At 48.0% G+C, this 27,039-nt stretch overlaps 2 protein-coding genes across 18 annotated transcripts in view; one reads left to right on the top strand and one right to left on the bottom strand.

Annotated features, from left to right (window-relative positions):
* The window catches only part of TPCN1 (two pore segment channel 1), a 75,315-nt gene extending 54,677 nt beyond the window's left edge, over positions 1-20,638 (bottom strand). For 5 of the 13 annotated variants that reach the window (XR_013522137.1, XR_013522139.1, XM_002753081.5 and 2 more), the window contains exons 1-2: positions 20,485-20,638; positions 15,228-15,464 (exon numbers count right to left, since the gene is read on the bottom strand). Coding sequence is in view for 10 of the 13 variants with exons in the window: in XM_002753081.5 (XP_002753127.1) it covers positions 15,228-15,339 (112 nt within the window). In the remaining 3 variants the exon portion in view is untranslated. The remainder of the gene's footprint in view (positions 1-15,227; positions 15,465-20,484) is intronic. The other 8 variants (XR_013522138.1, XM_009004718.5, XM_078337381.1 and 5 more) reach the window with 4 other exon arrangements.
* A 425-nt stretch (positions 20,639-21,063) lies between these two features.
* The window catches only part of DRC10 (dynein regulatory complex subunit 10), a 30,140-nt gene continuing 24,164 nt past the window's right edge, over positions 21,064-27,039 (top strand). For 3 of the 5 annotated variants that reach the window (XM_035257720.3, XM_009004714.5, XM_002753078.7), the window contains exon 1: positions 21,064-21,104. The gene's annotated coding sequence lies outside the window, so the exon portion shown is untranslated. Of the gene's footprint in view, positions 21,105-21,437; positions 21,462-23,782; positions 23,922-27,039 lie in introns of those variants that run through there. The other 2 variants (XM_078337389.1, XM_078337390.1) reach the window with 2 other exon arrangements.

The raw sequence follows: 27,039 nt of genomic DNA, 5'->3' as shown, positions 1-27,039 counted from the left end.
CTCATGGGCTGAGACTCTGGAGACATTTGTATCCCCATTTTACAGATGAAGAAACTGCATCTTAGGAAAAACAAGCTTAGCTCCTCATTCAAGGATGTTCAGCTAACAAGAGAGGATGCCAGAAATTCAACCCCATCCTTTGCAGTCAACTGAGTGACACTCAGGAAATGTTCACCTGTCGTAGACATCAGCAGGTACCATCCCTCCTCAACAGGCACACATTCATCACAGCCTAAGAATCTCCCAAGTCACCTCCATCTCTAGACTTCTGTGTCCCCACACACTCTGGACGGTGTCTGGTCTCCAAGTGGAAATAGCGAAAAACAACATGCAACAAAATCAAATGGGCCAACGAGGCTGGAGGCTGAGCGGACTTCAGTACTCATAAAATCTGAGCCCTGGTGAGGCTACCAGACTGGCTCCAGGCTGTGCAGTAAAAACTGCAATTCCAAACAAGCAGGCAGGCCAGCCAAGTGTGAACAGCCGAGCCCGCAAGAAGAGAGTCCCCTCGAGAGTCACAGAGAGAAGACATCACGCTTGTCGACGACCACCCACAAGTGAAAGGCAGCGCAGCTGGCAACTTGGAGCGGCTCCAAGCCATTAGCCAGCACTGAGCACAGGTCGCTCTGCCCAAGCTGGTTTTCAGCAAGAGCTAAAAGAATTAGGAAAAAAATAAAATAAAATAAAATCCCAATATAACAAAGAGAGAGATGAAAAAGGGAGATGGGCAGTCTACAAATGGTAGAGCGGTGGTGGGGAAGCTCAGATGGAGGGAAGGTGGGGCTTGAGCACCCAGGGCTGATATGGCTATTACAGGACACGTGTGGGCTCCTGGGGAATTCAAAGCTGGAAGCAGAGACCTGAACATCCAAAGAGTAGGCTGTTCCTAGAGGCAGCAATGCCATGCCCTGCTGGGCTACTTCTGATCTGATCACATATAAGTGAGTCTCCTTGTCACCCCCCAATGGCTCCAGGGGCTGGCTTAGCTGTGACAGTCACCTGGGACCCTGGATATTTTTGGAAACTGACTCACTCCCAGATATGCAATTTCACGTCTATTATGTGCCCAGAGTATGTGTAGAAGAGACATGGTCCCTGCCTTTGCAAAACTTGTCCTACCAGAAAGAGGCACAGCTGTGCAAAATGCCAGCACCTAAAACAACAGCCATTAACACTCAGGCATCACACCGGCTTAGGCCTCTACCTTTCTGCCCTGCCCTGCCCAGCCTAGCCATCTCAAATAGGCATCAGAGAGATAAGAAAGAAACTTGCAAACTGGGTAAGCCCTAACTGGGGGGAGCAGGATTCACAAAACCCTGCTTGATGCTGGATGAACACAGTGGGTATTATTCATACTATGAAAGGATTCTTTGCCAAAGTTAGCCCTCCCACCCATATTTTATTTTGAAATATGAATGTGTATACATATACATTTCTAGAGACAGGGTCTTACTCTGTTGCCCAGGCTGTAGTATAGCAGTGTGGTCATGGCTCACTGCAGCCTTAGACTCCTAGGCTTGAGTAATCCTCATGCCTCAGCCTCTCAAGTAGCTGAGACTACAGGCGTGCAACCCCACACCTGGCTAATTTTTTTTAAACTTCTTTGTAGAGATGGGGGTCTCAAATTTCTGGCCTCAAGCAATCCTCGAGCCTTGGTCTACCAAAGTGCTAGGATTATAGGGTGAACCACTGTGCCTGGCTCCCACCCATATTTTAAATTACCTAATTCATCAAAATTCCATTTTCTCACAATCCATCATGGCACAAAGCAAACTGACTCAATCATCAAATCTGTTACATCCCAGTGCTGGGGAGCGAATGGGTCTGTGTGCAGTGGAGAGCAGAGAATGAAGTGTAAACAGCATACCTGGAGAATGAGAGGCTGTGGAAACACAACCACTATCCTCATGGGTTAGAGAAGGCTCCAAAGGCCTTCAGCTAAAGAAAGCAGGAAGGGCCAGGCAAGCTGGCTCAAGCCTGTAATCCCAGCATTTTAGGAGGCTGAGGAGGTCAGATCAGGAGGTCAGGAGTTTGAGACCAGACTGGCCAACATACTGAAACCCTGTATCTACTAAAAATACTAAAATTAGCCAGGCATGGTGGTACATGCCTGTAGTTCCAGCTATGCGGGAGGCTAAGTCAGGAGAATCGCTTGAACCTGGGAGGTGGAGGTTGCAATGAGCCAAACCGAATCTCGCAGCGCCACTGCACTCGGGCTTGGGCAACAGATTGAGATTTTATCTCCAAAAAAAAAAAAAAAAAAGCAGGATGATATCAGAAGCAAGAGACATGGCAGCCCAAGGGGCAGTTTGGTAGTGAATGGTTTAAATGAGAAAATTAATGAAATGATGTGATCATTAAATGAGACTGTATAAACAGTCCATGTTTTATGACTTTCGACTGGGCATGGTGGCTCATGCCTGTAATCCCAGCACTTTGGGAGGCAGAGGAGAGCGAATCACCTGAGGCCCAGAGTTCAAGACCAGCCTGGCCAACATGGTGAAACCCCATCTCTAGCCGGACATGGTGGTACATGCCTGTAATCCCAGCTACTTGGGAAGCTGAGGCATGAGAATCACTTGAGATGGGGAGATGGAGGTTGCAGTGAGCCAAGATCATACCAATGTACTCCACCCTGGGCAATAGAGCTAGACTCTGTCTCAAAAAAAAAAAACAAAAAATAACTTGGCCTAGGGTAGGGTTGAGGTAGTCTAGGTTTAGGGTTTTCTTATCTATATGCTGATTTTAGTGAAACTTTCAAGGTGACTAGAGCCTGGGTGAAGAAATGCTCCTACCAGGCAAGGCCTGAAAACAGAGGCCGCAGGGCTGAGATTAGAGGGCAAGGGGCACCACAAACTCCTCCTGGGCCTGCCTGGGGGGGGTCTGCCAGGCACAGGGCAGCCCATCAATATCTGCTGAAGGAATGAACCCCACTGCTCTATTGTCTGCCTATGCAGATTACTTCCTTCACTGTGCCTCAACTTGTACCTCTGCAAAATGGGGATAAATACCACTAACTCTGCAAGAGTTATTAGGATAACCATCTATAACATTACAGCACACGTTCTTAACAACCATCTTGCTGTCTCTACCAAGAGGGTAACAAGAATGGCTCTAGGAAGACTTGGTCATTTAAGGTGGCAAAAAGGACACCCTGATACGCAGCTACTGGATTGTCAGGGCAAAGAGCAGGGGTCACACCCACGTGGCACTCACAGGAGATATCTGAAAGTCTTCCAAATGCTGCTGAAGCAGGAAGTCACCGAAAGGTTCACCTAGGAGGTTCCCTGAACCCCTAAATCATGCTTTTTAAGAAAAAAAAAACAAAAAAAAAAAACAGCACAGCTGTTGCAGTAATATGATGCTCTCTGCTTGCTTCTACAGCTAAGTGGGCAAAGAGATCAGAATGTTTTTAATAATTTGCAATCCAAATACCCAAGCTGTATTCCAAGACGCCAATTCCTCGATACTGGAAGTGTGCCTGTGAGGATAGGTTTCTCCACTAACGGGAAAGGCTGAACATCTAGGCTTTATCATGAAGGAGGATGATAAAATCAGAGGTAGGCTGCCTGTCTGAAAACATTTCCTGATCAACCCAAGATGGGTTTTTCAGGGGCTGTGTCAGTGCACTGGAACAGAGCCGGAATTTATCTGCAGGAAACAGAAGCCACACTTTTTTAATCAGGAGAGTGGCCCCGGAACTTCAGTGGACTTTCTGATCCTAAGAGCTGGATGTGGTGGGATTAGGAAGGGCAAAGTGGGAGACGTGGGGCAGGGCTGGGCACAGTCAAACATTCTCCTCCCATCAGCTCTGCTTTTCTTTTACTAACTGCTTCCTCTGTGCCCAGTACTGCTGGGATGTTTCTCATTAAAGAGCACCCTCCTGGGCCAGGCCCCAGGCCAGGTGAGCCTGTGAAAATCCTCATCTGCTCAGCATTGTCCAGATCCTTCCTGAGACACTTTTAAGAAGGCAGTGGAACTGGCCAGGCATGGTGGCTCACACCTATAATCCCAGCACTTTGGGAGGCCAAAGCAGGTGAATCACTTGAGGTCAGCAGTTTGAGACTAGCCTGGCCAACATGGTCAAACCCCATCTCTACTAAAAATACAAAAAAATTGACAGGATACTGAGGTGCACACCTGTAATCCCAGGTACTTGGGAGGTTGAGGCACTAGAATTGCTGGAAAATGGGAGGCAGGCCGGGCATGGTGGCCCACGCCTGTAATCCCAGCACTTTGGGAGGCTGAAGCGGATGATCACCTAAGGTCAGGAGTTCGAGACCAGCCTGACCAACATGGAGAAACCCTGTCTCTACTAAAAGTACAAAATTAGCCAGGTGTGGTGGCATATGTCTGTAATCCCAGCTACTCAGGAGGCTGTGGCAGGAGAATCACTTGAAAGTGGGAGGCAGAGGTTGCAGTGAGCTGAGATTGCACCATTGCACTCCAGCCTGGGCAACAAGAATGAAACTCTGTCTCAAAAAAAAAAAAAAAAAAGAGAGAGAGAGAGAAAAGAGAAGAAAGGAAGGAAGGAAGCAAGCAAAAAACAGGAAAACGGGAGGCAGAGGTTGCAGTGAGCTGAGACAGTGCCACTGTACTCTAGCTGGGCAACAGAGCAAGACTCTAACTCAAAAAAAAAAGTAAGAACTGAGCTGAGCTTCTAGGACCCAGGGAAGTTCAGTGACTGGTCAGAAAGACGGACACAGAGAGAAAAATGCCAAATCTGGCTCCTACTACTGCAGAACAGCCTGGAAGTTTCCTTTCAATCCACCTCCCAATCTCCAGGGAAGAAAGTAACTCCTATTCAGGGCTGACCCACCCCAGGGTTTCTAAGCTCAGGGGTTATCACGGTGGCTAGAGACAGCATCCCGAGCTGGCAAGACATCAGCAGGAAGATGATCTGTCATCACGTACTTTCTGACCCAAACATATTTAGCAGCTCCCATGCCCAATTCAACCAGGTCCAAACTCCTACCATCAGTGTTTTAGGAGCTCCATAAAACGGATACACCTGCTCTGACCCCTGACCCTAAGCATAATGGCTGACATCCACCCAGTGCTCATTCTGGTGTACGCCAGGCACTGTGCTAGCTGCGCGAGGCATGCTATCTTGTATGAACCTCAGAACAATCCTGAAAAGTAATACTAATGTTAGTGTCATTTTATGGAAAGTTTAGAGGGGTTACGTCACCTGGCCAAAGTCCCAAAAGAAGGCAGGGCTGGATTCAAACTCAGCAGGTCTGACCCCAGGGTGCATGCTCTTAACCACAACCCAAATCCAATCTGCCCCCAGCACACTAGTCTCTAGTCCCGTCCATGGTGTGAGTCTCAGAGGAGTTCCTGCCTCTTTTTTTTTTTTTTTTTTTTTTTTGAGATAGGGTCTCACTCTGTCACCCAGGCAGGCTGGAGTGCAGTGGCAATCTCAACTCACTGCAGCCCCCTCCTCACTTCAACCATGCTGTTTCCCCTCCCTGGGATCTTTGATCCCTCGTCCCAGCACCCCAAACTCCCACCTCTCCCTAAGTCACACCTGTCTGCAGTTGATCTTCTGCTACTCCCCTGGCTGAACTGCATCGTCTCCAGCTACAGGGCTGTGCCATCAGAATTCATCCAGGGGTTACAGACTCAAATGCCTACAGGCACCAGGCAGGTAACAAACATGGGATGCTGGGGGGTGGCAAACGCAGGTGCCAAGCTGCATGTGCATACCACCTGCTTGATTATGCTGCCTTTTAAAACACTGTTCAGGCAAAACAAAACAGGTGCCCCCGTGTCCCTGGGCCGCCCCCACACTGCCTGGTCTTGCCATCATTGCCAACCGCTCTTGGCAGAGCAGCATGAGTGAATTTTCAGACGCTCTCCTAAGAAACGACGGTCACTTCCCTGCTTAAAGTGCCCGGGGTCTTTTCTGTCACCCCAGGATGAAGGCCCAACTCCTCTTCAGCATGCCTCTAGGGGTGAAGGCAAGGAGACCCTCAAGATTTGGATCCAACCTTTCTCCCCAACCCTCTGACTCATGCACCACCCACTCCAGCACATATACACCTTTCCTCCACTGCTCCTTTCTTCTGGGAGAGTCTTTTACTTGCTGTTCCTCTCCTTAGACACTCAGCACGCTCAAGCTTAACCCTGCTCTCTAAAGCCAATCTGGATGCCACCCCAACTCCTCACCAAGCAGACGCATGCCATCTCCTCCTGCCCCCATCCTCCACCTTCTTGGAAAGCCATGCCCACTTCCCCTAAGTCCTTCTAGATTTATACACCACAAAAGAAGCGTGTGCTGTGCTCGTCTCACTGCCCACCAGACCAAGTTGGAACCACATGTGACGCACTTCTAACTTCCAGGGCAGCTGTTCTAAGTCCTAAATGTGCGACCATTAAAAAAACTCTACCTAGTTTTTCAGTTGACAAGAAAGTGACGATTTAAAGAAAAAAGACTAGCTATTAAACCACTAATTTTTTCTTTTGTTGAACCACTACTTTTTTAAAAAACTTCTAAAGCTCACTTGAATCTTTATTACACATCTCAAAGTCCAAGCTAACAACAACAAAAGGTCACAGCCTGAATCAAATCACTTAAAAAAAAAAAAAGATGGTGGTCTAAGGTTGCGTAAGATGAAGATAAGAAGGAAGAATAGAGAACGCACACTCCATAGCCTCATGTGAACCGTAACAAAGAAGGAAAGAATCACCAGGAAAGAATGATGTAGGATTTCCTGGGAGCTGTGCCCACCTGCTCTGGCTTCAGCTCTCTCCTTGCCTGGTCTGGCTCGACACCTCTACCCTGCAGCCCCAGCTTTGATTCCAAAGCTGAATGAAATCTGGTCTTTCTTTGGGCAAAGAATGTAGTGGCAAAGAGGAGGTTGCCTGATCTGTTCTGATTCCCACTGGAAGCGAAACATAACCTCAGTGTCAGGGAGGGTTTGTTGGTTGGTTTTATACACGTTTCCTTAATTTGAAGTAGTCTGTTCTGAACAGAAAACAAAGGGTGAACTGGTAAGTTCTATGTCAGATAGAACAGGGCAGCCTACTGACCAGATTTCACTCAGGTGGCTACACTGAAGACGTGTATGAATTGGCTGTCACTATTTAAGAATCAAAAGACTTTTAATTAAAAATATAGGTTCTAGGGCTGGGCGCCGTGACTCTCACCTGTAATCCCAGCACTTTGGGAGGATGAGGTGGGTGGATCACAAGGTCAAGAGACCAAGACCCTCCAGACCAACATGGTGAAACCCTGTCTCTACTAAAACTACAAAAACTAGCTGGGCATGGTGGCACACGCCTGTAGTCCCAGCTACTAGGGAGGCTGAGGCAGGAGAATCGCTTGAACCCAGAAGGCGGAGTTTACAGTGAGCCGAGAGTGTGCCACTGTATTCTAGCCGGGATGACAGAGCAAGATTTCATCTCAAAAATAAATATACATACATACATATATATATTTGTTATAATTTATTTTGAAAAACTGGCAAATGTGCTAGCAATCTGCCTCTGATCCTACATGACAGTGATTAGCCAGAGTAAGTACCAGTTGTCCCTTTAGAGAGCACACACTGTCCCCAGCAGGCCCCAGGGCGGCTCGGCTCTCACATCTCATGCTACAATCTCATACCTCCTCTGAGCCAGAGCCTCATGACTGGGGTAGGGAAATAACTGCAGTTTTTACAAGGAGATAAACATTTCGAACAAAAGCAAACAAGGCATAAGGGGTACCCAGTACAAATGGCAACATACACACCAATGCCCCAGTTTGGTTATCCAGCTCAGTCCAGGGACTTTCACCAGGTGAGTCCTCATATGGGGTCACCTGCCACTGGGAGTCAGCCATCTCATGGAGGTCACTGCCTTCAGCAAGCCCACCTGGCCTTGGGCGTCTACCGTCATGACCCATGCTCCAAGTTGCTCCTCCTCATCCTTCCTTTCCCATGCCCAAATTGTGACACCTGAGAATTCCCATTTTCCGCTCACATTTTCTCGTTTTAACCACCATGATGGAAAAAGTAGCCAAATGCCTCTTTTGCAGAGGAAGAACTGGGGAAAGGCGTGCACTGGGGAAAAAGCCCACTTTCTGCAGATGGTGAGAGCGTGGCTGTCCTTCGTGCTCTGGTTTTCACTTGCCCTGTCTCGGAGCTTCTCTGGGATGATCCAACACAGCTTCACAATGAAATGCCATCAGTTGTGCTATTTTGACAACATGAAAGGGAGCTCCAGGTATGGAACTCCATTTAGAATAATTGCCTTAGAGGAAATAAAAGTTTAATTTAAAAAAAGGATAAAGATAGAAACCAACTTCCTTTTGGGAAAGAAAGAAATTCAGCCTAAAATGCTACCTCTTCCCCAGAGCTCTGCTTCATGGTGGCGGGCACATTAGGTAAGAGACTAGTTCTGGAGTCAGTAGACATGGGTTCAAAGGAAGTCAAAGTGGCTTCATGACCTTGGATGAGTTTCATCCTCCGGGAGCCTCCGTTTCCTTTTCTGTAAGGTGATACTGAAAGCAATGGCCTCCCAAATCTGCTAGGAAGAAGCAGGAAACAATAGCAGCAGCAAAGCGCTCTGGACACAGGCTGACACACGGTGGGGGCTCCACACCCACAGGCCTTGATGATGACTGCACATACCCCACCCAGGCTGACCTGACTGCAGGGAGAAGGGTGAGAGTCCGAGGATGCCTGAACCAGAGACTTCACTCCAGCAAAGGGCAAGAAGGGAGGGCTGCTTGGGGCTCCTAGAGCAGGAAGGTGGCATGAGGGCTGTCTCAAGATTAATGTCACTCCAATGTCACTCCAGGTTTGTTCCTGGGTTACCTTGCTGTCATCTGAAAACTCCCCGCAGAGGACACCGCAACAAGATGCCCCCAGCGGCATACTGCTGTGAGCCATCCAAGCTCTCCCATTCTCCCTCCCAGACAAGGGTGCTGAGAAGTTCACAGTTCTGGCTCATGAAGTACTCTCAGAGCACATGTGAACTCAGCCCTCCCCAAGGCAAGTGGGGAAGAGGAGCACAGCAAGTGCTCTAGCCCTCACCCAGCTGCCACAACTGTCATTCAGAGTGGCAGCGCATTGTATGCAGGGCACAAAGGGGGACAGGAGGATATGACATCTCATGGCAGGGGGCTTGAGGCAACAGACAGGATCTCCCCCATGAAGACACCAAGGGCTGAGGAAGTAAAAGCGCCAAGGCTCGGCTGCAAGGCTCCCACCCAGCATGCTGGATGCTTACTCATTTTAATTGGCGCCACTGCCGGTCTGGTGACACCCAGCACTCTGCCTTGGCGAGGCCCTGAAATAGCCAGGGGAATGACTCCAGCAGAGCCAAATGCCCAAGTTCGGTGGGAGCCTGTGAAAATCTAATTGCTGCTTCTTAGTCTCCAGCTGCTATGCAGAGGCATCCTGGCTAGCCAGGGCAACCCGCTGTGCCAGGAATGAGGCAAGAAGGATCTGGATCCTGCCCTGGGTTCAGAACCTCTGCTCATGGAGGATATTCCAAGGAAGCCCAGTCTCTGCCATGATAATAACGCCTATGACCGGCTGAGCACGGACCATGTGCTCACACACGTGATCTCACTCAATCCCCCACAACTACTCAACTGATGGATGCCATCATGGCCATTCTACAGATGAGCAGGCTGAGGCTTGGAGCAGCTAAGAGCTATACTCAGCTCAATCACACCACCCCCCATGGCATCACAAGTGACAAAAGCGGTACAGGCCCCTTGGGCTTCTTCACTCTTTGGCAAGTATGCTTGGGCCACCTGGTCAGAAGCAAAGCCACGGCACGGATAACAGTGATGGAGCGCACACCTCGGGGTGGATTATCCTCTGGTGCCAGCTGGCGAGACTCTCTCCCAGCTCCTGGCTACGGCAGCCCTGAAGCCAACAGCTCTGGCCCATCTTGACTGAGCCTGGTGCCAAGTGGCTCTGGCTGCATGAAGACCCTGAAAAGGGGACCAGGGTGCCACGTGGGGGCCCCTGCCAGGGGGCAGGGATCCTCCACACTGCTGAGGCTGCACTGGTCCTAGGAACTCCCGATGGCATGTCAGGCCTTGGCGTGGAGGGAAAGAGCAGCTCTCTGCGCTGTAACCTTGGGCTTTAGAGCTACAGGGCCTGTCACCTGAAAACCGTAAGCAACCCACACCAAAGCAGAGACCGAACATCCAATTCAGACCTCAGCCAGCCCCCGAGTCCAATCCTTCCCTCACTCAGAAAAGGCACATGGTCTAGTCCATCTTAGGCAGTGGCTGGCTTTAAAGGCAGGGAGAAGGCAGAGCTGAGTGTAACCAGAGCTACCCTGGGAAATACCTTGGACTACCCAGTATGTCTACCCACCCCAGACGTCCTGATTCCCTGAACGCGGTGGGTGAGACCACCGCCTGCCATGTGGTGTGGACTGTGGGCTGTCTGTCCACACTCTGTCTAGCAGTGGCCCTGCTGACTGTTTTCAAGGTTATTCCTGGTTTCCAGGCTTTAAATACCTCTGCTCATACCTGCCTCCTTTATCGACCTGACACCGTGCTGCCTGTGACTCATTCATTAGCACCGCAGCAGCCGCTCTTAGAGCCCAAAGATGTCTGAGTCTTGGATTAAATCCACTCTTGCCCAAGTAAGGAGAAAAACCCAAACCCTCCAGTTTCCTGCAGGGTTAAAGGTCAGAGGCAGCACAGCCAGATTCCTCAGCCCCTGCCTCTGAGGAAGGGCAGGAGTGTGATGGCCTGAACTGTGTCCTCCTCAAATTCATAGGCTGAAGTCCTAACTCCGAGTAGCTCAGAATGTGACTGTGTTTGGAGAAAGGGCCTTTAAAGGTGATTAAGGTAAAATAAGGTCATATGGGTGAGTCCTAATCCAATAGGTCTGGTGTCCTTATCAGAAGAGGACAATTTGCAAGCCAAGGAAAGAGGTCTTGCAAGAAACCAAACTTGCTGACACCTTGGTCTTAGACTTCCAGCCTCCAGACCTGAGAAATCAGATTTCTGTTGGTTAAGCCGTCAGTCCATGGTGTTTTGCTAGGGGTGCCCAAACAGACATGGAGCGTGGAGGTACAGTGCCGAGAAGGCCTCAGTGGCCGCTGGGCCAAAACAAAAGCCAGGCTTGATGGCGACTCAACCTTAGAAAGCTTGCTTCGTTCCCAGTGGCCCACGCTCATGTCGCTGCCAACTCCACGGAGGGCCTCCATCTGCATTCTGCCAACTCCTTAGTGCCTCAAAAGTTTACAGCAGCCAAAGGTCAATGATGGCAGCTACTAGGACACTCAGCTGTGCTGAGATCAATGGGACTCAAACCTATGGTGGGGAAAAAAGACAAAAGGGAGGCTGCCCACCTCTGACTGGGGCCCTCACACGGCCACTCCCATGAGCTGCAAGGCCCCAGAAATCCATGTAGGTTGATTCTGACCATGGTTTGTTGAGTACCTGCATATTGTGGGCATTAAGCTATGTGATACAAAGATGAATGGATCCTGGGTCAGGGATGGTGGCTCACACTTGTAATCCCAGCAATTTGGGAGGCCGAGGTGGGCAGATCACTCGAGGTCAGGAGTTTGAGACCAGCCTGGCCAACACGGTGAAACCCCGTCTCTACTAGAAATACAAAAATTAGCCAGGCATGGTGGCACATGGCTGTAGTCCCAGCTGCTGAGGTGGGAGGATCACTTGAACCTGGGAGGCGGAGAGTGCAGTGAGCTGAGATGGTGCCACTGCACTCCAGCCTAGGCAACAGAGTTAGACTCAATCTCAAAAAAAAAAAAAAAAGATAAATGGCTCTCAGGGCCTAGTAGGTGATCAGATGGTTAAACATATAATTACCCCACCATAATCTACTTGTAATAATGGAAGCCTAATCAAGATACCGAAGCAGAAAAGGGTAGTGAGTAATTAGCTGTCAGGAAGGGGAAGTTCAGTGAAGGCTTCAAAGAGATGGTGTTATCAGGAGGATTTTCAAGACAGAACTGGAGGCCACAAGCAAACAAGAGGCTGAGAAAGGCATTCCAGACCGACTTGCCAGCAAGGCGGAGGGGTTTGAGAATGCATAGGGGATTCACCGAACTAAATGCGGTATGATGCTGTGGACTGAGGCAGGAAATGCGACCGGTCAAGCAAGAAGGTGCTAGAACAGGCAAGGCTTCCTCTGCCAGCTGAAGAGCTTGCCCTCCCCAGCCCCGCTGGATGGGAGAGTAAAGAGAAGCTTTAAAACAGAGAAACCACCAGGTTGGGCTTGTGTTTTAGATGGACTGCTCAGGGCTGGGCACAGTGGCTCACACCTGTAATCCCAGCACTTTGGGAGGCCAAGGCAGGTGGATCACTTGAGACCAGGAGTTCAAGAGCAGCCTGGCCAATGTGGTGAAATTGCCCATCTCCACTAAAAATACAAAAAAAATTAGCTGGGTATGGTGGCTCACATCTGTAATCCCAGCACTTTGGGAGGCTGAAGCAGGTGGATTACTCGAGGCCAGGAGTTCGAGACCAGCCTGGCCAACATGGTGAAACCCCATCTCCACTAAAAATACAAAAAAATTAGCCTGGTGTGGTGGTTCATGCCTGTAATCTCAGCTACTTGGGAGGCTGAGGCAGGAGAATCACTTGAACCCAGGAGATGGAGGTTGCAGTGAGCCGGGATTGTGCCACCGCACTCCAGCCTGGGTAGCAGAGCAAGATTCCATCTCAAAAAAAAGGACAGAAGGAAGGACTGCTCCTCAGACAGCAGGGACAGGGAGAATGTCGGGGTAGAAGGTCAAGGCCAAAACCCAAGCACAAAATATCAAAGGCCTACGCTAAGGAAGAGCGGGCCTCCTCTGAAATCTCTTGTTAACTTGCACAGGTCCTACCCTTATTCCCAGCCAGGTTTGGAGAATTACACCCACCAGTTCATTGAGGTTTTAAAAAAGAGCCAGTAAGAAGCTGAGAGAGGAAACTGAGATACTAATGTGCTGTGCAGGAAACACAATGTCCCCGGACCCCAGCAGTTAGTGATAAATTTCTTAAGAAACAAACCAAAATAAGCCACTGACTTTGCCAAGATAAAAGCAGCATCACTAGTGGCCTAGCCAAGGGGAGTCTTATTGTGTCTCTGGCCTATTTCCTATTCATCAAGCTCCATCAGCAACTCAAAGCCTGAGCTTGACACAGGACTGGGCTGCTCTCTTGCCCCTTTCATCCCACAGGAAGGCTGGACACCCAACCATCAGTTTGGGCACATTGGAGAGACTTAAAAGTGACACTTGTGATGACAGCTAGGATTCCCATTTAGAATCCTGAGCTGGCTATTTCCAGACACAAGCCACACCCTCACTAGGCAGCATTCTTCTCTAAAGCTGAGTCACATTCACTTTTACCCCTTCCCCAAAGCACCTTCCTCTGTGGTGCAGGAGGAAAGATCAGACAGGCTTTACTGCTTACTAGATGTGTGAACTTGGGCAAGTTCCTTAACCTCTCTGAGCTTGTTTCTTCCTCTATAAAATACAGATAATAACAACAACAACTCTATATTGAGGTTATATAAGGAGATAATATAAATGCTAAAGGCCTGCTGTACTCATTTTTTTTTTTTTTTTTTTTTTGAGACAGGGTCTTGCTCTGTTGCCCAGGCTGGAGTGCAGTGGTGCAATCACAGCCCACAGCAACCTTGAATTCCTGGGTTCAAGCAATCCTCCTACCTCAGCCTCCTGAGTAGCTGGGGCTATAGGCACGCACCACCATACCTGGGTAAGTTTTTAATTGTTCTGTACAACTGAGGTCTCACTATGTTGCCCAGGTTGGTCTTGAACTCAAAATCACTAGGCTCAAGTGGTCTTCCTGCCTTGGCATCCCAAAGGGCTAGTATTAAAGATGGGCGCCACCATGCCTGGCCTGTGCTTACGTTTATTGAGGATAGTGAAGAAAAAAGCAGAGGGAGGAGCAGCTGAAGGAAAAGAAGGAAGAGGAGAAGGAAAAGGAATTCTGGAGTCAGATGATGCTGGGTTCAAATCTCTGCTCAACCATTTCCTGGCTGAGTGACTTCAGGCAAGTTACTTGCCCTCTCTGACCCATAGTTTCCTCCTCTGTAAAATAGGGATAATACTGCCTATCCTTGCAAAGGTATTTCAGAAAGAAAACAGATAGTCTGAAATCAGAGCCACTGCTTTTTCATCCCTGAGTGGTGCTTGGGGAAAAATCTGGTTTACGTTCAAATCGTCCTGAGCAACCCAGCTCTGCCACCCAGATGAGGGTGAACATGGAGAAGCAAAGAGAGGCCTGTTTCTAGGAAGCAAGGGCTCCCCGCCACACTCACATCCCTGGAAACACTGCTCTCCTTCATCAATTCCCAGGGGAGGCCGCTGAGCTCCCTGCAACTCAACTGCATTCTCCCTGGACAAAGGAGATGGGAGAGCCTGGCTCTTCTCTCCCTAGCCCCAAACATCTTCACTTGTGAATGGGAGAAGAACACTCCCCCTCTGCCCTGGCTGTAGAGCACTGGAAGATGTGGAACATGCATTTGCTAAGCAGACCCTAAAGCACTGCTTCCCGATGTCTTAGGACCCTCCAGAAAAGGCGAGTTATTTTAAGCCTCTCCTGAGCCCAAGGCATGAGCAACTGAGACAAATGGCTTCGGGATGAGAACCAGAAAGGTTTTTAAGACCTCTCATTCTGCCAGAAACACACTTAAAATTTAAAAAATTTAAAGCTCCTTGCTGCACTTGGGTTCACTTTGTGCTAGGCTCTGGTTCATAGGAAGTCAAAGCAAAACCCCAAACCCTCAAATCAATGGATCACGACAAAACACTCGCCCTCTTCCCCGCTGTCCTGGGCAAGGAGGGACTGAGATGGAGCAAAGAGATGCAGGCAGTGCCAGTTTCCTGCCAGTGGTTTCAGATGGGGACAGACGGAGGCTGGTATTGAAATCTGTTTCTTTTCTTAAGAAGGAGTGGGGCAGGGAAGGCAGCCAGAGCAGGTTGGCCTGAGGTCCCTGCCAAGCATCTGCAGGCAGGCCAAGTTACCTCAGGTGCAAGGCAGGCAGGTGGCAAAGGGAATGAGGGCTTGAAGAGCAGCAGCTAGTCCCCTGGAAACACTGCCAAGCTGGGGGTGTGGAAGGAGAAACCCACAGTCTCTCAGGAGTAGTTTCTGTATCAGAATTTGGGGCTCAAACATGTAGCCAGGCAGCAAGTTACACGCCCCTACTATCAGACCACAAAACACTTATCACCTCTCAGCCTCTGAAACAGAATCACTGGGGTCCCTCCAGCGCTCCCCACCATCTTACTTTTCCTAGGTAGCTCTTCTTGGCCCAGGCCGTTGGAGGGAGCCAGTGGGGCACTGCCACCCTCGTCCAAGGTCAGGATGAGGGGCACGTCGTCATCCAAACTCACAGCCATGTTCTCTTCTCCTGTGGCCCTCAGGATGTGATGTCCAGGGCTTGAAACACTCTCTGGTTTGAGCTCCCTTTCAAAGCCACTGGACCAGAGGTGCTGCTCAGAAACTCCTCCATGAGAGGCATCTTCTAGGGTTTGAGAATTAAAAAAAAAAGATAATTATTAAAACAGCCATGACTGATTAATATATTCTGAAATTAGTAGTGAATGGTTGCACAACCTTGTGAATAAAAACCACTAACTTATACTCTTTGAAATGGTGAATTAGAGCCAGGTGTGGTGGCTCACACCTGCAATCCCAGCACTTTGGGAGGCCGAGGTAGGTGGATCACTTGAGCCAGGAGTTCAAGACCAGCCTGGCCAACATAGCGAAACCCCATCTCTACTAAAAATACATACCTGTGCTTGTTGGTGGGCACCTGTAATCCCAGCTACTCGGGAAATGGAGGCACACAACTAGCTTGAACCCGGGAGGTAGAGGTTGCAGTGAGCTGAGATCGTACCACTGCACTCCAGCCTGGGTAACAGAGTGAGACCCTGTCTCCAAATAAATAAATAATAAAATGGTAAATTATATCTCGATTTTAAAAAACTGGCCACTGGGGTACCTCATATCTGTAAACCCAGGATTTTGGAAGGCTGAGGTGGGAAGATCGATTAAGGCCAGGAATTTGAGACCAGCTGAATAGCAAGAACCTATCTCTATAACAAAATTTTTTTAAATAGCCAGTTGCGTAAGCATACGCACAGAAAAAAAAATGCATATTTAAAATACAAAAATAAATAAAATTAGCTGGGCAGGTGCCATGCACCTGTAGTCTCAGCTACTCGGAAGGCTCACTTGAGCCCAGGAGTTCAAGGCTACAGTGAGCTATGATTGTACCACTGCACTCTGGCCTGGGCAACAGAGTGAGACACCATCTCTGAAAAAATAAAAGAATTATGCTGGGCACATTGGCTCACACCTGTAATCCCAGCACTTAGGGAGGCAGGCGGATCACGAGATTAGGAGTTTGAGACCAGCCCGGCCATTATGGTGAAATCCTGTTTCTACTAAAAATACAAAAATTAGCCGGACGTGGTGGCACACGCCGATAATCCCAGCCACTCAGGAGGCTGAGGCAGGACACTCACTTGGAACTGGAAGGTGGAGATTGCAGTGAGCCAAGATGGAGCCACTGCACTCCACACTGGGTGACAGGGTGAGACTCCAACTCAAAAAAAAATAAATAAAAAGAATTATAGAAAAAATAAAATAAAAGAATTATTACAGTATAATAGCATTAAAATATGGAGGAGGGGAATGCTGTAAGAACAAATACAGAAAAGTCAAGGATAATTCTGTCTGGAGAGTGAGATTAGGGCTCATATGTTCTACCTCCACTTCTCTTTATTTGTAAGTTTTGTAACAACTTTAAAGAAAAAAATAGGCTGGGCATAGTGGCTCCCACCTGTAATCCCAGCACTTTGGGAGGTCAAGGTGGGAGAATTGCTTGAGCTTAGCAGTTCAAGACCAGCCTGGGCAGTGTAGCAAGACTCCATCTCTACAAAATAAAAATTTTTAAATTAGCTGGGCATGATAGCATGCACCTGCAGGCCTAGCTACTTAGGAGGCTGAGGTGGGGGAAACACTTGAGCCCAGGAGCCGGAGGTTAAAGTGAGCTATGATCACACCACTGCAGTCCAGCCTGGGCAACAGAGTGAAACCCTGTCTCTAAAAAAATAAAATAAAAGGCCGGGTGCGGTGGCTCACGCCTGTAATCCCAGCACTTTGGAAGGCTGAGACAGGCGGTTCACCTGAGGTAGGAGTTTGAGACCAGCCTGGCCAACATGGTGAAACCCTGTCTCTACTAAAAATATAAAAATTAGCTGAGTGTGGTGGTAGGCACCTCTAATTCCAGCTACACAGGAGGTTGAGGCAGGAGAATCGCTTGAACTTGAACCTGGGAGGCAAAGTTTGCCGTGAGCCGAGATCACACCACTGTACTGCAGCCTGGGCGACAGGGCCAGACTTCATCTCAAATAAATAAATAATAAAATAAAATGACAAAAAAATACAACAATTAAAGTAACAGTGAATACTCAGTGAGTGCTTACTATGAATGAGGGACCCTACTAGCACTCCGTAAGTTAAAGTTAACTGAAAATTCATAATAACCTCATGAGATAGGTGGGCTTATTATCTCCCTGTTACAGAATGGGGGTGGCAGATGCTTCAGGCAAAGAGAGGTTAAGCATCCTGCCCAAGGACCCACACAGCTAAAAAGAGCCAAGCTTTCAACTATACGGTCTGACTCCAAACCTGTATTCTTAGCCATTACACTAGAATTCCTCGAAGTCTGGACTGTGTATTTAGGTAACTCCTAGCGTCAATCACCAATATATACTTGCCTGAAAATACAGATTTAAAATAATACATCTTTCACTTTAGCTTTACCAAACAGCCTCTCAGGAACAATTAGAAACATACTTCCAAAATGTATCATTTTTGTATCATTTGTATTATTCTTACATAGGAGTTGTTCTCTTAGATTGTCTGAGGAAGGGCACGACAAGTGTATTCAAATGATGAGTGTGTTTTAATACAGTAAAAGTGCTCATCCTTAACTCCAAATTTAAAACACTCAGAACAGCCAGGCACAGTGACTCACGCCTGTAATCCCAGCACTTTGGGAGATGGAGGTGGATGGATCACTTGAGGTTAGGAGTTCAAGACCAGCCTGGCCAACATGGTGAAACCCCATCTCTACTAAAAATACAAAAATTAGCCAGGCATGGTAGCACATGCCTGTACCAGCTACTTGGGAGGCTGAGGCAGGAGAACAGCCTGAACTCAGGAGGCAGAGAGTGCAGTGAGTCAAGATTGCGCCACTGCACTCCAGTCTGGGTGACAGTGCAAGACTCCATCTCAAAAAATAAAAATAAAAAAATAAAACATTCAGAGCAGCCAGGCACGGTGGCTCACGCCTGTAATCCCAGCACTCTGAGAGGCTGAGGTGGGTGGATCACTTGAAGTCAGGAGTTTGAGGCCAGCCTGGCCAACATACTGAAACCTGGTCTCTACTAAAAATATAGAAATTAGCCAGGTGTGGTGGCACCTGCCAGTAATCCCAGCTACTAGGGAGGCTGAGGCAGGAGAATTACTTGAACCCAGGAAGCGGAGGTTGCAGTGAGACGATCGTTCCACTGCACTCCAACCTGGGCAACAGAGCAAGACTCCGTCTCAAAAAATAAATAAATTAAAAATTTAAAAATAAATAAGTAAAACACTCTGAGCTAGCCTGTTACAGCTCCTATTTATGCACATTCCCATTTCCGCTGAGGACCAAACAAAAAAAAGACTCAGCAGATCTGACCACAGACCTTTGAACTTGCAAACAGTAGCAGGTTCCTTCCTCAAGCTGTGGGCTCTGGGCTCAACCTACTTTGCCTCCTAACTGACCTAGTCAATTGCAACTGGGCAACTGACTTCCGCGAATCATTGGAACAACTCCGACCAAAGCCTTGTGCATCCACAGAGAGCGGTACATCTTTTTAAAACAAGGCAGCAAAAGTAAACACCGTTCTACTTGCTGCTAAGCTCCGCAGCTCTGTGCCCAGCACACTTCCTGTGAGTTTTTTTTTTTTTTTAAGTTTCCTCCAGATCTGGGGATTTATTTTGCTTTTAAAAGTCTCAGCAGTAGAGAGGCAGAAGGGGAAATCACAGATGAAACGCTACTATTTGGCAGTCATAAGAATTACAGTTGTATCTTTTTGGTTTAACTTTTTACCACAGATATTTTCAAACATACTCAATACTTAAACTTCCCTGTATCCATTACTCAGCTTTGACAATTCTCTCCCATATTTACTTTGAAGGCAGGAGAATTTATTAACTCACAGAGAAGAGGTTTCTTAATGTTACCATTATCATAATGGCTAGCGGTTTCTATGTTTTAACTCACTGCTGTCCAACCTTTTAGCTACCCTGGGCCACACTGGAAGAACTGTCTTGGGCCACACATAAAATACACTAACAATGAGCTAAACAAACAAACAAGAAAAAGAGGCGTGGGGGGTGGGGTTCGTGCATAATTTTCATATCTGCCACACAGATAAGCAAAGAAGTCCTCCAATTCAGAGGGTTGGACATGGTTGTTTAACTGTTTAATATATGACTGCTTGTCTGCCTGTATTGTCTTTGTTCATTGGCTTCAACTGGGGTGATTTTTGCCCTCACAGGGACATCAGCAGTGTCTGAAGACATCTTTGACTGTCACAGCTTGGGAGTGGGGGAATTGCTGGTGGGTGAAGTCTGGGGATGCCACTGAATGTGCTACAATGCACAGGTGAGACCTCCAGAAACAAAGAATTACGTGGCTCAAAATGTCAACTGAGCTGCTGTTGAAAAATCCTATCTCAGCCTGTATTCCCACTTTACAAATGAGGAAATTGAAGCTTGGAGTGATTAACTTGCCTCTTTTAAGTTTCAATACAGGCAGTCCGAATTCAGGAACTCTCCCTGCTTAACCATTACTCTATATACACCTACGACTAGAACCAGTCCCCCGATTTTTGAATTCAAACACATCATTTTTCCAGGGAGACTAAAATGAGGCCCAGAGAGGGGAAGAGACTTGCCCAAGGTCACACAGTGCAGAAGCAGGGCTAGAACCCGGGACTCCTGAGTCCCGGTCCAGTGTTCCCTTCGCGGGCTTTGCTTCCGGCTCTAGAGAGAACCCAAATGGCCAACCCTGGGGAAAGGGCCCAGGGGAAGAGAGGGCCAGCTGCCATCCCGCTGTCCGCTGGGGCAGCTGACCCGGGCACTAGACTCCTGCGGGGTCACCTGAGGGCGCCAGGGAGAAGGGCGAGGGAGGGAGGAAGGAGGAGGCAGGAGCGCCGGCTCCAGCTCCACGTGCTCCCACACCCTGGCTGGACGCCCACGTGAGGGTCGTCCCAAGAAGTTCGGGGCGAAGAAAGTGGGTGCAAAGCCCCCGCCCGGGCTGGACGGAGAGAAGAGCGCCGAAGCCTTCCCCGCGGCCCCTCCGGGCCCTTCCAGCCCACCTCCCACACCAGAGTGCCGCTCCACAACCCCTTACTCCGAGCCCTCTGACCCCTGGTCCCTGCCCTCTCCCTCGGGCCAAGCCCTCGCATCCCTCGGATTCTTACACGCGCCGCCCCAGCAACCCGAACCATGCGCCGGGGTCCGCACCGCGCAGCCCAGCCCTCCGGCGCCGCCGCCAAAACCCCGAGCCCGAAGCTGTTGCAGCAGCCGCAGCTGCACCTACTTCAGCCACTGCCACCACGGCAGCTGCGCCAGCTCTCCCATCCGCCGCCTACCGTCCTCTCAACCCCGCTGGCTCCGCCCCTTTCCCCTTGACAGCGACCTACTGGCTAACTGGGATACCATGATGAGTTCTGATTGGTCATATCTCACGTCCTTCCGCAGGTCTCGCCCGCTGCCGATGCAGTACTCCCTGCCCGCCTCCTTAAGAAGGGGCGGGACGAATAATCCACGCCCCTTTCTCCTCCCATCTGCCCCGCCTTACTCTTTGAGGGCAACCCAGAGGGAGTCCCCAGTCTTTCCATTGGTGAAAGGTCAAAATGATGGTGCTTCTGATTGGTCAGGCTTCAGGAGGTGGGGACAACTGAGCGGAACAAGGAATTGAGTGGTGAAAAGAAAGGTCAGTCAGACGCCAAGTCCCGCCTTCTGAGATTGGCAAGTAACCTAGCAACGCAGGGACCGCTGCGATAACTGTGGCTAGGGAAACCTGGAGCCTTCAGTGCAGGTGAGTAACCAGGTAGGGAAGGGTCGCGGATCGGGGGAGATGTGGAATGGGCTTCAGCTCGCTGCCCTTTGGCTCCCTGAGGAATCAGTGGCCCTCGCTGCGATCCCGTCTCAGCTTCAGGACCCTGTTCCTCGGCCCCAGCCTAAGTCTAAACCTCTCACTCCACAGCCTGCAGGGAGCCGGCCTCCATTCTGCCCTTTCTTCCAGCCCACTTCAAGGCCCCACTCCCCCATCCCTAAAACGAGGAGGACACCAGTCCAGCAGAGTCACATCGTAGTTAACTTATTTCAAATCAAACAAGTTGGAGGGAAGTTTCTAAGTCCCCTGCCATTCCACCCAACGGCCATACGTTCCTCGGTGAGCATGCATCTCAATTCAGTGTTTAAATCAGGTTTTGTGTTGTTTTTGGCGGAGCGCGGTGGCTCACGCCTGTAATTCCAGCACTTTGTGAGGCTGAGGCGGGCGGATCCCTTGAGGTCAGGAGCTCGAGACCAGCCTGGCCAATATGGTGAAACCCCATCTCTACTGAAAATCCAAAAATTAGCTGGGCGTGGTGGCACACCTGTAATCCTAGTTACACGGGAGGCTGAGGCACGAGAATCGCTTAAACCCGGGAGACCAAGGTTGCAGTGAGCCGAGATCGTGCCATCGCACTCCAGCCTGGGCGACAGAGCGGGACTCCGTCTCATAAATAAATAAATATATAAAGTAATTTTTATTATACCACTTTTACCTTTTGTCCTAACTTTGTAATTTAACTCCCCATTCTGGTCCTTAAGATGTGATCTCAGCCCGGCGTGGTGGCTCACGCCTGTAATCCCAGCACTTTGGGAGGTCCAGGTGGGCGGATCATGAGGTCAGGAGATCGATACCATTCCGGCCAACATGGTGACACCCCGTCTCTACTAAAAATAAGAAAATTAGCTGGGCATGCTGGCAGGCCCCTGTAATCCCAGATACTTAAGGGGCTGAGGCAGGAAAATCACTTGAACTTGGGAGGTGGAGGTTGTGGTGAGCCAAGATCACACCACTAACACTCCAGTCTGGAAGAGAGTGAGACCCTGTCTCAAAAATAAATAAACTAACATATAACCTAGCAATTCCACTCAGGAATGTGTTGAGAAATGCTGACTGTATGATAAATATATTGTTTGCTAAGAAGAATGATGGCAAGGAAAACCTAGCCGTGCCCCCCCCCCAAGTGGAAAACTACTTGGGGCACTCTAAAGTAGCAAGACAGTATTTGTATATCATACACCACTTAAAATAAATCTTTAAGCGCGAGAGAGGTGACCCTGCCCCTGTGGCTCCCTCGTAGAGGATGCTTTCTGGTTTGTCTGTGATCAGTGGTGAGCAGGCACCAGGTGCCTACCTACTTTATTTTTGTTCTATGAGAAAACACAGAACACCTGTTTGTTAATAATAATCACCTATTCAGAGAGAATAACTATGTGAGTCAGAATCTGCTTGAGGCCCTCAGCCTGGAATGCTGTCAGCACCTGAGGTTCTCAGCTCTGAAAGCTGTTGGTCCCAGGATAGTCCCACTTTGCTGTTCTTTCTGGGTGTCTGCTTCTTAATGCCTTTAGCACTGCCTGGGTGGGGGTCTGTATGGCCACGCTGGTCTCTGTAGGAATGTACCCCCACCAAGTGAAAACATATGTTCCCAGAAAGACTCAAATATAAATGTTCTTAGCAACATCACCCTTAGTAGCCCCAAACTGGAAACAAACCAAATGTCATCAACAGGTGAATGGATAAACAACTTGTGTTATTTCCATAGAATGGAATATTATTCAGCAATAAAATACCATTCAGGAACAAAATACTAATTATTGCTGTAACCTGGATGAACCTGAAAACATGTTAAGTTAAGGGTTTTTGGCCCAGTGGCTCACGTCTGTAATCCCAACAATTTGGGAGGCCAAGGCAAGAGGATTGTTTGAGCCTAGGAGTTTGAGATCAGCCTGACAACAAAGTGAGACCCCCTCTTTACAAAAAATACAAATATTAACTGGATGTGGTAGCATGTGCCTGTAGTCTCAACTATTCAGGAGGCTGAGGTGGGCAGATCACCTGAGCCCAGGGAGGTCAAGGCTGCAGTGAACCATGATTGCACCACTGCACTCCAGCCTGGGTGACAGAGTAAGACCCTATCTTTGGAAAAAGCAAAAGTCAAGATTTTTCAACCTTAGCTCTGTTGACATTTTGAGCACAATAATTCTTTGTTGCGGGGGACTATCCTGCCAATTGTAAGATGTTTAGCAATAACACGAACCTCTACCCACAAGATGCCAGTAGTAGCCTCTCTCAGTTGTAATAAGCAAGTGCATTTCCTGATTATTGCCAAAAGTCTTCTGGGGGCAAAGTGGCCCCAGGTTGAAAACCACTGTGCTAAGCAAAAAGTTAGATGCCAACGATTACGTCCTGCATGATCCCATTTCTGTGAACTATCCAGGAAAGTTAAATGTGAGTAGAGGCCAGGGTCCGTGGCTCATGCCTATAATCCCAGTATTTTGGGAGGCCAAGGCAGGTGGATCACTTGAGCCCAGCAATTTGAGACCAGTCTGGGCAACATGGTGAAATCCCGTCTCTTCTAAAAACACAAAAATTAGCAAATCCTGTCTCTCCTAAAAACACAAAAATTAGCCAGGCATGGTGGTACACCCCTGTGATTCCAGCTACTCAGGAGACTGAGGTATGAGAATTCCTTGAACCTCACAGCAGAGGTTACGGTGAGCCTAGATCGCGCCACTGCACGCCAGCGTGGGTGACAGAGTGAGACTGAATCTCAAAAACAGAACAACTACAACAAAAAATGTGAGTGGAAACAGATTGTTTGCAGATTCGCTCATGGGAGTTTGGGGGAGTGAGAGAAATGTTCTAAAACTGGGGTGTAGTGTTGTGGCAACTTTAGATACATTTACAAAAATAGTCATTGACTTTTACACTTACAGGGGGTGAATTTTATGGTAACGTAAATTATACCTCAGTAGAGCTGTAAAAAAAAATTACCCATGTGATTAGTACTATGCAGGAAAGGTAAGTGTTTCCACAGGTTGTAAAGGGCTATTTGTTCCAGTGTGAGGAGGGGTAGGAATTGAGCTAAGACCGAAAGAATAAGAAATTGTTAATCTAGGGAGAAATTGTTAATCAGGGGTTGGTTTCTGACAAAAGGAACATTATACATTAGTGCCTGAGAGCAGGAGGGCTTTGAGATTGGCTGTGTTTTGTTTTGTTTTGTTTTGATTTGATTTGTTTTTGAGATGGAGTCTTGCTCTGCTGCCGAGGTTGGAGTGCAGTGGTACAATCTCAGCTCACTGCAACCTCTGCCTCTTGGGTTCAAGCGATTCTCCTGTCTCAGCCTACCAGGTAGCTGGGATTACAGGTGCCCGCCACCATGTGCTGCTAATTTTTGTATTTTTAGTAGAGACTGGGTTTCACCATGTTGGCCAGGCTTGCTCTCAAACTCTTGACCTCAGGTGATTCACCCGCCTCAGCCTCCCAAAGTGCTGGGATTACAGGAGTCAGCCACGACGGCCAACCCTGTTTCATTTATTTTTAACACTAGTCCCAGTTGGCAAGTTGATATCACTGCCCAGTAAAAGGTTGTAACCCTAAGATTATTTTTTTCTTTTTTTTTGAGATGGAGTCTCACTCTGTCACCAGGCTGGAGTGCAGTGTCGTGATCTCAGCTCACTACATCCGACTCCCTGGTTTAAGCCATTCTCCTGCCTCAGCCTCCTGAGTAGCTGGGATTACAGGCATGTGCCCCCACACCCAGCTAATTTTTTGTTGTATTTTTAGTAGAGACAGGGTTTCACCATGTTGGCCAGGATGGTCTCGATCTCCTTACCTCGTGATCCGCCCACCTTGGCCTCTGAAAGTGCTGGGATTGCAGGCCTGAGCCACCGAGCCTAGCCAGATTTTATTTTTTAAGCAGTTTTAGATTCACTGCAAAATTGAGAGAAAGGTACAGAGAGTTCCCATATACCCCCTATTCCCACATGCACAGCCTCCCCCACCATCAACCTCCCCCACCAGAGCGGTGCATTTGTTACAGTTGATGAACCTACATTGACACAGCAGCAGCAGCAAATCAAATTCCATAGTTTACATAAGGGATAAGGGTTCATGCTTGGTGTTGTACATTCTGTGGATTTGGACAAATGTATAATGATGGTATCCATCATTGTAGTAAGGTACATCATATTTTCACTGCCCTAAAAATCCTCCCTGTTCCATTGATTCATCCCTCCCTTCTCCCCACCCTTAGACAACACTTTTTACTATCTCCATAGTTTTGCCTTTGGCAGAATGTCATATAGTTGGAATGATACCATATGTAGCCTCTTCAGATTGGCTTCTTTCACGTAGTGATATGCATTTAAGTTTCTTCCATGTCTTTTCATGGCTTGACAGCTCATTTCTTTTTAACGCTGAATTCCATTGTCTGGATGCACCGCTGTTTATTTTTCTGTTCAGTTCCTGAAGGACGTCTTGGTTGCTTCCAATTTTGGCAGTTCTGAATGAAGCTGCTATCTCCATGTGCAGGTTTTTGTGTGGACATGAGTTTTCAACTCTGGGTGACTACCAAGGAGTGTGATGACTGGTTTGTATGGTAATCGTAAGAGTAGGTTTAATTTGGTAAGAAACCAACCGTCTTCCAAAGTGGCTGCACCAAGTTGCATTCCCACCTGCAATGACAGAGTTTCTGCTTCACATTCTCAACAGCATCTCAGCGTTCTAGGTTTTGGCTATTCTAATGGGTGTGTAGTAGTTGAACATTTTTTTCAAGTTGGAGAAGTTGATTGTAGAATAATCTTAATGCACTACTAGGAAATTCTCCCTTCTGTCTGAAACTGCCAAAGTGATGTTGTCTACAGTTGGAGATAGGCAGAAATAAACATTTCTAAAGCAACATTGTAACCAAAAGAGGAATTAAAATTCCTGATGGACTGATTGGTAAGGAGGGGAGACTGGACAGTAGTGAGTGATTTAAGGGAAGTCAGTCTTCTTCAGTCACTAACAGGAGAATATGAATAATGTAGAAACCAGCAAAATTAAAAACAGAAATAGTAAAAAGGAGGAAAAGCTGCTTCTGTTTTGGTTCTTTATAAAGCCTTTGACACAAATATATATGCCATATTATTTTGTGGAAAAATACATCTGTTTTAAGAAATACTGCAGTGTCGATATTAACATGTCATTTTTGAAGTAGTACTACAAGTCATCAAAGCTTAAGACTTTTGAGCAAGGATTTTATTTCATTCCCACAACAGTGCCATGTCCCCATTTTATAGGTAGAACACCAAAGCTTAGAGAGGTTAATCAACTTACCCAAAGCCACACAGCCAGGAAGTGGTGAGACACAGGAATTGCATTCCAAATGTGTTTTCTGTTTCCAGTGATGAGGAAATGAAAGCCCAGAAGATCAAGTGGACTTGCCCAAGGCTATTATAGCTTGTGGCCAGTGGCCAGTGGAAAGTATTTCATCATAACCAGGACGTAGAAAGCTGTCCTGAGGAGCACATTCCCTCCAACCTGAGTCACTATCCCGTGCCCTCTGTCTCCAAAGCACCAGATAATCCTGGAGCCTGCAGCCACCCAGCCAGCATTACAAACAGGATCCCCTTTGTCAATACCTCCAGCATTCACTGCTGGAGCCCTAGCCTGGGAATCTTTTACAGACCAATTATAAACCATAAAATACAGGTGCTCAAAAAGAACAAGAGAGGAGGATTGGGTGATAGTTCAAAACTTGTCATAGAAAGAAAAAAACCCACTAAACTATGAAAAAGTAAGAAATTAATTAAATTTACATCTTTTATTTAAAAAATTCCAAGCCCTGAGTAAAGGAATGCACAACAATTCATAGGCCAAATTTTGGCCTACAGTTTTTGTTTTTTGTTTTTTTGAGATGGACCCTTGCTCTGTC

The sequence above is a fragment of the Callithrix jacchus genome, chromosome 9 (genome assembly GCF_049354715.1).
Source record: "Callithrix jacchus isolate 240 chromosome 9, calJac240_pri, whole genome shotgun sequence".
NCBI classification, from domain to species: domain Eukaryota; kingdom Metazoa; phylum Chordata; class Mammalia; order Primates; family Cebidae; genus Callithrix; species Callithrix jacchus.
Note: the sequence above shows the minus strand (reverse complement) of the source record. Positions and strands in the feature narration are given on the sequence as shown.